Source organism: Archocentrus centrarchus, chromosome 7 (assembly GCF_007364275.1).
Source record: "Archocentrus centrarchus isolate MPI-CPG fArcCen1 chromosome 7, fArcCen1, whole genome shotgun sequence".
NCBI lineage: Eukaryota > Metazoa > Chordata > Actinopteri > Cichliformes > Cichlidae > Archocentrus > Archocentrus centrarchus.
Window position 1 is genome coordinate 3,945,475 of NC_044352.1, and position 9,566 is coordinate 3,955,040.

At 43.7% G+C, this 9,566-nt stretch overlaps 1 protein-coding gene across 1 annotated transcript in view; it reads right to left on the reverse strand.

The window, feature by feature from the left end:
- The window catches only part of LOC115783246 (suppressor of tumorigenicity 14 protein-like), a 28,267-nt gene extending 22,314 nt beyond the window's left edge, over nt 1-5,953 (reverse strand). The window contains exons 1-2 of the mRNA XM_030733984.1: nt 5,902-5,953; nt 3,650-3,761 (exon numbers count right to left, since the gene is read on the reverse strand). Coding sequence (XP_030589844.1) covers nt 3,650-3,731 — 82 coding nt within the window. The 5' untranslated portion in view covers nt 3,732-3,761; nt 5,902-5,953. The remainder of the gene's footprint in view (nt 1-3,649; nt 3,762-5,901) is intronic.
- Between the last annotated feature and the right edge of the window lie 3,613 nt (nt 5,954-9,566).

Below are 9,566 nucleotides of genomic sequence, written 5' to 3' on the forward strand. Positions count from 1 at the left end.
ATGACAGTTCATGTTATGGTTATTTGTTTAAATAATTGTACAGTAAAAATGGAATCTATTGATGGAACAGCACCCTCACTTTATTCATTTATTTAATTGAGGATTTCATTATTTCTGCCATTACTGGATAAAAATGAGATTTACTGCTTTAATGTTTCCAGTTTAACCATTTTAATCTGATCTAAGATCAGCTGATAGATGACGGCTCTCTGACAGCCACAGCAGAGACGTTTCACTGAGTTACTGTTAAAGGTCAGAGTTCAGTAATAGTTTCATATTTAGCTGAAAACATTCAGAGCAGCTTTCCAGTAATTCATGTAAAGTTTTACCAGTAAAGTCAAACATGTTATAATGAATGTCTCAGCTTTATACGTTTTAAAATTCAGCGCATTTTGGGAGGATGAGACATTTTACATAAAGAATGCAAAATGAATCCATTATGAACAGATCCAGGCTGGATGAGCTGCAAAATAACTGGAGCCTGAACTGGATCTGGGCCTTATCGGGTCTGAATCCATGATCCTGATCCATTTGGATCCTCCTGCTGCGCGGGTGGACTCGGACACGGTTTGCAGATCCGTTATAGAGCCTATGATCAATGATTTTGGTGATTTTCAGTGGAAAATATGTTGAAATTCAGACACTGTAACCTTCAAAATGACATCATTTAAGTTACTTTAAATCCATTTAGTTCAGCTTTCAAGTCTACAAATATTTCAGCCTCATCTTCACTCAAACATTCACTTCATCTCCAGGATCCGGACATTTTTCCATCCACGGTGTGTTCTGTGTCAGCAGCTTCATCCAGATCAGTGTGATGTAACAGTGATGCTGCAGTAACTACAGTAAATGTTTCAGAGGAACTGACTGACAGCCTGACAGCTGCAGCTGCCTCATTATAAATCCGTGACATCATCGCTGTCTCTGTCCTTACAGCCTGTTGAACGACTGTAAAAGCTTCATGTCACAAAAATAACAAACTAACGTCTAACTGGGATTTCAGAGCTTGTAGGAACACAAACGTCTGCAGATGAATTTGCTCCTCTGATCGCTTTGCAGCGTCTTTATGAAGGAGGAAATTAATGGGAGTGTCAGACAGGTGGTTCAGGTGCAGCAGGAGGGGCGGAGTCAGAGAGACACTCAGAGGTTGTTGGATAAAATCTGCCAGGTTAGGGTCACAGAGTCTGTTACCCTGGTAACTGAGTCAGAGTTGGAGTTAGCTCTTTCTGGAACTGAAAACCAGAGTTTCCTCATTTTAGGGTTAACAAACTCAGAGTTATTAGCAAAACCTGCTTCCTGGAATAGGGCCCAGGATCATTTGTTACTTTGATAGAATGTTGAAGAATCTGTCTCCACTTAATAAATTAGCTGTAGCTGGGAACCGTCATGGTTTAGCTGTGTGGCAGGAAGGGAAGGACCTCAAAGCAGGATGTGAAACACAGAGTTAAACCCAACAGCTTTATTTGCTGGAGGCTCGCAAGTTACAAAAACAAACAAATCTCAACCCCAAAACAAAAACACAAAAAGCCTGGGAGAAACTAAGGGGTACAAACCACTAAACAGAGAACACACACAAAGAACAGAAAAACTGAAGGCTGAAATACACACACTAGGTAATCAGGGCAAGTGGAAACAGCAGAGGACAACAGGTGAAACAAATGAACCTAAACACAAGATACAGGGAACACGAGAGTGTCAAAATAAAACAGGAAAAAACCCAACATGGTACAAGACTAAAACCCAGGAGGCCTGGCACACAGGGGGAACTAAACAGGGGTCAAGACACGGGGGGACAGACACAAAGAGAAACACAGGAGCACAAAGACGCAGGACCAGAACAACAAACAAACAACTATAATAACTATAACCAAAAACAGAATACAAAACTACAACAAACTGAGAAGCTAAACCATAAGAAAAACTAAGAAACTCAACCAGAAAATACAACAAAAACAGAACTTCACAAAAGAACTCAGAACACTGGGCCACCGGCTCAGGACCATGGCAGTGACTGGTACATTTGGATCCCAGGTTACTGCCCTCATGTCATGAACACAGATATGCTGAAGCACGTTTTAATGGTACCGTCAGAGATGAGCACCTCCCTCTGCTTTATGCACTCTGACTTTCTTTTTTCTGAAGCCTGGGTGCCCTTTTCTCTTTGATGCACTCAGAGGCCCATCTGTCTCAGTGGCTGTGGTTGTGTCATTGTCTTCATACTTCATGGTAAAAACATGAAGTTTCAATCCAATTTTAACATTGTTGAAATTGAAGGAAGTACAGATTAGTGCACTTTTAGCATGTGCATTATTAATTATATATATCAATAGAGTCCTCAAACTTGAGCTGGTGTGTGTGTGTCTGTGTGTGGGTGTGTGTGTGTGTGTGTGAGTGAATTCAACTGAAAATGTTCTTACTTTCCTTTCTGCCCTCCCACAGGTTTGAGTAAAATCTGTTCTGCTAATTGGCACTTAACGTCCTTTTGTGAACATAAAATGTGGAACCAGCAGGGGTTAAAGTGGGCTGGAACTATCCAGAATGATGTTCTGCCACCTTCAGTAAATGACTAATTAATGTGATAGGAAGGCTAACACTGTAAAAAGAGTTTAATTTTTATCTCCTTCAGTCTAACATTGCTCACAGCTGATGGAGTTAATAGAAGGGCACTCAGAGCGCATCCCTCGGCCACCCCAGACTGTCTGTGCTGCCGATACTACAGTGCAATAGATACAACCCAGTGTTGTAATACTCCATCATAAATTACTAGACCACACGGACAAGAAATTAATTTTATTAAACTGTTAAATATGAATTCATAATTTTCCTCACTTCTAAAAAAATGTTTTTTTTTTATTGAATATTGGATTGAACCATGATGAGTTACTGAATTATGTTTCTGTGAAATTTCTTGCAGAACTAAAGTATAATAATTTTGTGTTATTTAAAGGTTGCGTGAAAAACTGCACAGTTGAGTTCAGGTGTAAGCGGTCAGTTTGCAGCATTGTGGTAATGCGCTATGTGGGACTGGTGCAGAGCAGCCTGTGATGTGTATGGTCAATGTTGGGTTCTATCAAGGGTAACAGACGTGTATATATTTAAGGTGATGATGCTGATTATATTTACTCACTAAATTCGACCTTTTGTTCTGGCTTTTTACTGTCTAGAAGTTGGAAATCAGCCATGATGGCCGTGAAACATCTACTTATAGCTTGCTGAATTCAGTTGGCTAAAGTGCAGGGAACACCTGAGTAGCAGTGCAGGTCAGCTGATCACAGCCTGCACACAAGGTAAAATTTACTGAAGCTCACAATATAAATTATCACATGACTTATTTCTATGTGATTCTTTCTCTCACGCTGCAATGTTACACCCCATTTTAGGGTCCACCACCTGCTAAAACCCACTTTGGTTGGGTGGTTAGCCCATCCCTCACACATATGTCATCAACTGATAGCCCAGGATGTCCTTCTGATGGTACAGTAGAACTCATGCAGCCTGCAGAAATGGGGCTTGACATACAGAACTCCAACTCACACCCACCACAGAGGACAATAATGAACTGCTGTCTGTCCTCAGTTATGGGGTACAAAGGCCAGCTCTGTGAAACTGAGCTGAAAGAACTGTACATCTAACAGTAAAGTCAGCTTACAGTGAAAGGGCCACAGCAGTCCAGCCATCACAGCCAGAAGAGAAGCTGATATCAGCAGGCAAACTCCTGTCGACAGCTTCATCTTTCAGAGGCTGTTGTTTGTGTCACTGTCCTGCAGACAGAAAGAGAGGCAGGGAGGGGAAAGGCTGTTAGAGTTTAACAGTTTGGTCAAGTTAGAGACTGTATGTCACTACAACAAATGCCACTAGCTAATAACCTATGTGGATAGCCTAGGTCCTATGGTTTTTTTATATATATATATATATATGCATGCTAACATAACTACCAAGTGACCTGTACAGTATTTTTGGATTTGTTGGTCCGGTGTTTTTGGAAAACACCGGACCAACTCAAGAAACCAACTGAACTGAAACACACAAAACCTCACCATGTGAATTCAAATGTTTCACAAAACACGATGCATGTCACACAACCACAAACTGTTAAAGTGGAACAACCGTGATCACTTCTAAACCAAACCACAGCATGGAAACCAGCAAGCAACACTTCACATGCAGGTGCAGATGATCTCAATTCACACATGGTGCAATTATAGGAATAAGAATAAAATATGTAATCCACATGTCACGACACACAAGATAAAAATATATAAACATGTAGGGTAAAAATATAAAATTCTAGTCTGTATTGTCTCGTGGGTGTGTTAATGCAGTTGTGTCAGTAAGTGTATAATGCACATCAAACAGAACAGGAGATTTTACACAGTGCAGAACCGTCCAGTTTAGAGCTCAGAGCTGAGCAGATGGATGGCCTGTGGATAAAAACTGTTTGTACTAAAATGAATTTCTTTTCCCAGTTTAATGGTGGTGAGATGTACCACTCCTCACTGTAATTCCATTTTTCAATCACGCAGCATTTTCCTTGGATTTCAGGTTTTGCTTTTGTGCAAAAGAAACTTTTTTTTTTAAATTTACAAACCTGACCTGACCTCAGGTCAGTTTGGGGCTAAACCAGATTCTGTTTGTAAAAAATGGGTGCTGGTTGGAGCGGAGTGCATGTGCCTAAATAAAGGAAAAACTATTTTCAAGTAACAATTTCTCAGTCCTGCATATTTAGAAGGTTTTCATATCACTCTCTCTGCAGCTAATGTCTGCTTGGTAATGTATTCATAGTGTTGCAGTCTTCGTGTCATCATAGGGGTGGCTGTCCCTCAGGAGGTAGAGCAGGTCATCTACTATTTGCAAGTTTGGTGGTTCAATTCCTGGCTGCTCCAGTCTGCATGCCGAAGTATTCTTGGGCAGGATATTGAACCCAATGTTTCACTGGAGTGTGAGTGTGTGTGTGTTAGATAGAAAGCACATAGACATAGAAATAAGTGCTTGTGTGAATGCAAACATTCAACTAGAGTAGAAAAGCTCCATATAAGAACCAGTCCATTTACAGGTGCTATCTCTTTGTGCTTTACGCTCCATCTCCCGCTGCTCAGCCTGCATTCATCAGAGTATTACTAACTGCAGCATGATGAACCGGTCAGCTGAAGGTCTTCAGCAGCAAAAGTCTTGGACGTAATAAGCCTTTATCCCAAACAGATATTTAACTTTTTTTTTTTTTTTTTAACTTTCCTTTAATATCCCAGTATGGCGTGAATGGGATGAAGTACCAGCCAAAAGTTTGGACACCCTCTCCCAGAATGGTTGAGGGTGTCCAAACTTTCAGCTCACCTATCTGGGACTCTCAGGTGCATCACTGTTTACAGAGGCTCTCAAGGAGCCACCCGACAGCACGAGGTTCATTTCATTTCAATTCAATTTTATTTCTATAGCACCAAATTACAACAACAGTCACCTTAAGGTGCTTTATATTGCCAGGTAAAAACTGTACAACAATACAGAGAAAACCCCAACAATTAATCAAATGCCCCATGAGCAGCACTTGGTGACAGTGGGAAGGAAAAACTCCCTTTTAACAGAAATAAACCTCCAGCAGAACCAGGCTGAGGGAGGGGGGGTCATCTGCTGTGACCGGTTGGGGGTGAGAGGACATGAAGATGAAATCTGAACAGTATGTAAGTGTTGACATTGTACCCAAAATGCTTTAAAGGTAACTGAACCTCTAAAAGTAATAATACTTCAGCTGCTTACAAGCTTACACTGTTCAGAGTGGACTTTGGTAGAAACTAAACAGAACACATCACTGAGGAAAATGAGCAGATTTAGCTGTGTGAAACACCAGATTAGTTAACTGCATGTAATAAAAAATATTATAACTGTATGTATGGATAAAAAACTCACCTCAGAGTTGTTTGCGTGGTTTTCGGCGGAGCATGTAATTGTATCTTTGCAGAATGCAAAGTTTCAGCAAACTTCAGCACATGTGGCAGGTTTGAATCTACAGAAGAGCTGAAAACCTTTGATCACGATGCGTCTGAACCAACAGGAAGCCGAGCCTTTCTCTGAGGCGTGGCTAAAGATGAGCCCTTCTCTCACTGCCCACCAACAGCTGCTAGTAAAAAAAAACAAATCTGAGGTTGATCTGCATTTATTATACTGAATTTTACTTTAGTAAACTAATGTTCAGCTGCTTTCTGCTTTCTTTGTGGCTTGGGGTTAATGTTTGGTTAGAGAAACTAAGACTCTCACCACATGAAGTCAGAGAGAAATGAAAGAATGCCGATACAGGTGAAAGTGTCCACAAACAGTTCTTGGCAGTACATTTGAAGCCAGAAATAAGACAGCATCCTCAGACACCTAATTACCGAAAAACAGATGACCAGCATTCACAGTCACTATTTCCAATACCCTGACTAAAAAAAACTAAAAAAAGAATTCATTAATTAGAACACTCACACAATTAAAACATTAGAAAACTATTTTAAGTGAACATTGAGTACATGGGTATATGTAAACAGACAGTGAACTATAATATTTTATGTATTATTATCACAGGTGTGAAGTGTTCACCAGTTTGTATTCGCTAGTTGAATAATTGAATTTTATGTGGTGTGTGGCTGTGAACGCGTATAGAACTGTGTGTGAGTAATTATATGAACATTGTTTTTTACCTGATAATAAAATAACTGATGAGACCTGCTGCTGCCCATACAGTACCAGCCGACTGAGATCTGTATTTAGGTTTTTGGAAAACACATGAACAACCTGATGTTTCACAAACATGACACATCTTGAGAAAACCATGAACAGTGGGTTTAGAGTGGAAACACCAAGCAACACAACAATGCAAAATACATGTGTTACATGAGGGTTCAAAGGTCAGTCAGATGAACTGGAAAAATTAGACAAGGACCAGGAAGGCCACAGAAATGCACACAAGCCACTATTCATGATCAGCTTAGATCTTGAACCTGACAAAAAAATAAATAAATAAAAATCCATCCATCCAGTTTCTTCGGGGGCCGGGTCACCACGGCAGCAGCCTAAACAGAGAAGTCCAGGCCACCCTCTCCCCGGCTACCTCCTCCTGCTTGTCCAGGGGGACCCAAAGGTGTTCCCAGGCCAGCTGAGAGATACAATCTCTCCAGCGTGTCCTGGGTCTGCTCTGGTGCCTCCTGACATCTTTCTATCAGAACCAGCATTAAAATTTTCTGCAATTTTTCTTTTGGATCGGGCCAGCGGCGGATCAGCTTTCGCTCCCCAAGTGCATCACTCGCCCTTGGTTGCCCGTGACCCTGCTGCTGGTTCACCGCTGTTCCGTCCTTGGACCACTTTTGATATACTGACCACTACAGACTGGGAACGTCCCACAAGAGCTGCAGTTTTGGACATGCGTGGACATCTAGTCATCACAATATGGCCCTTGTTACTCAAATCCTCACATTTGTCCATTTTTCCTGCTTCATTTTCATTTTTCCTGCTTTGAAGCTCTCAAAACCTGTGGTGAGGACAACAAAGCAGTGGACCCGTGAGGCTGTGGAGGAGCTCCGCACATGCTTCGAAACTACAGACTGGGACTCAATGAGGGCTGCCTGTGACAGTCTGGATGACTACACGGACACTGTAACCTCGTATATCCACTTCTGCGAGGACAGCATTGTGCCATCACGCACCAGGGTGTGTTATAACAGTGACAAACCCTGGTTTACTCCCAAACTGAAGCAGCTGTGGATAGAGAAGAGGGAGGCTTTTAAAAGTGGGGACAAAGACTGCTACAAAGAGGCCAAGTACAGGTTTAGCAAGGAAGTGGCCACTGCTAGATCACATCACTCTGAGAATATACAGCAGCAGATCTCAGAGAACGACGCGGCCTCTGTATGGAAAGGTTTTAGGCAGATTACCAACTACAAGCCTAAAACCCCCCACTCCACAGACGACCTACAAACTGCAAATAGACTGAACGAGTTCTATTGTCGTTTTGATGGTCAGTTCAGCAGCCTTCACACCTCCACCAGTCCCAACTACAATACAGCCAACACAAATATTCACCCCCCAACCTCCCCCACTCCCCACACCTCAGAGAAGCCCACATCATCAAGGACTCCCACCCCAGAGTCCCCCTCCTCCCCCACCCCCACAGTCTTTTGTATTCAGGAGGACCAGGTGCTAAAGCAGTTCAGGAGTGTCAAAGCTCGCAAAGCTCCAGGTCCAGATGGTGTCTCACCTGCCACACTGAGACACTGTGCTAACGAGCTTGCCCCATTGTTCACGAACATCTTCAACTCCTCACTGGAGGCTTGCCACGTGCCTGTCTGCTTTAAAACCGCTACCATTGTTCCTGTCCCCAAGAAGCCAAGGATCACTGGACTAAATGACTACAGACCTGTGGCACTGACTTCTGTGGTCATGAAGTCATTTGAGCGTCTGGTGCTGTCCCACCTCAAGTCCCTCACAGCCCCCCTTCTGGACCCCCTGCAGTTTGCCTACAGAGCCAACAGGTCTGTGGACGACGCCATCAACCTGACTCTGCACTTCATCCTACAGCATCTGGACTCCCAGGGAACCTACGCCAGGATCCTGTTTGTGGACTTCAGCTCTGCCTTCAACACCATCATCCCTGATCTCCTCCAAGAAAAGCTGTCCCAGATGAACGTGCCTGATCCCATCTGCAGGTGGATCACTGACTTCCTGACGAACAGGAAGCAGCACGTGAGGCTGGGGAAGAATGTCTCGGACTCCCGGACCATCAGCACTGGCACTCCTCAGGGCTGTGTCCTCTCTCCTCTGCTCTTCTCCCTGTATACCAACTGCTGCACCTCTGACCACCAGTCTGTCAAGCTTATTAAGTTTGCAGACGACATGACTCTCATCGGACTTATCTCAGACGGGGACGAGTCGGCCTACAGGATGGAGGTCAAACGTCTGGCGTCCTGGTGCAGCCACAATAACCTGGTACTGAACGCCCAGAAGACAGTGGAGATTATAGTGGACTTTAGGAAGCACACAGCCCCTCTACCCTCCATCATCCTGACTGACACCCCCATCACCACAGTGGACTCTTCTAGCTTCCTGGGAACTACCATCACCCAGGACCTCAAGTGGGAGCCCACCATCACCTCTGTCATCAAAAAGGCCAGCAGAGGATGTACTTCCTGCGGCAGTTGAAGAAATTCAACTTGCCAGCAAGGACCATGGTGCAGTTCTATACTGCCATCATTGAGTCCATCCTCACCTCCTCCATCACTGTGTGGTACGCTGGAGCCACCACTAGGGACAAACAGAGACTACAGCGCGTTGTGCACTCTGCTGAGAAGGTGATTGGCTGTAACCTCCCATCTCTCCAGGACCTGTACACCTCCAGGACACTGGGGCGTGCAGGTCGGATCACAGCCGACCACTCTCACCCTGGGCACAGACTTTTTGACCCTCTCCCCTCAGGCAGGAGGCTACGGTCCATACGGACCAGAACCTCCCGCCATAAGAACAGTTTCTTCCCCTCTGCTGTTGGACTCATGAACAATTACCCTAAGACTGTTACTACCACCCCCCACAAACGCTGATGACCC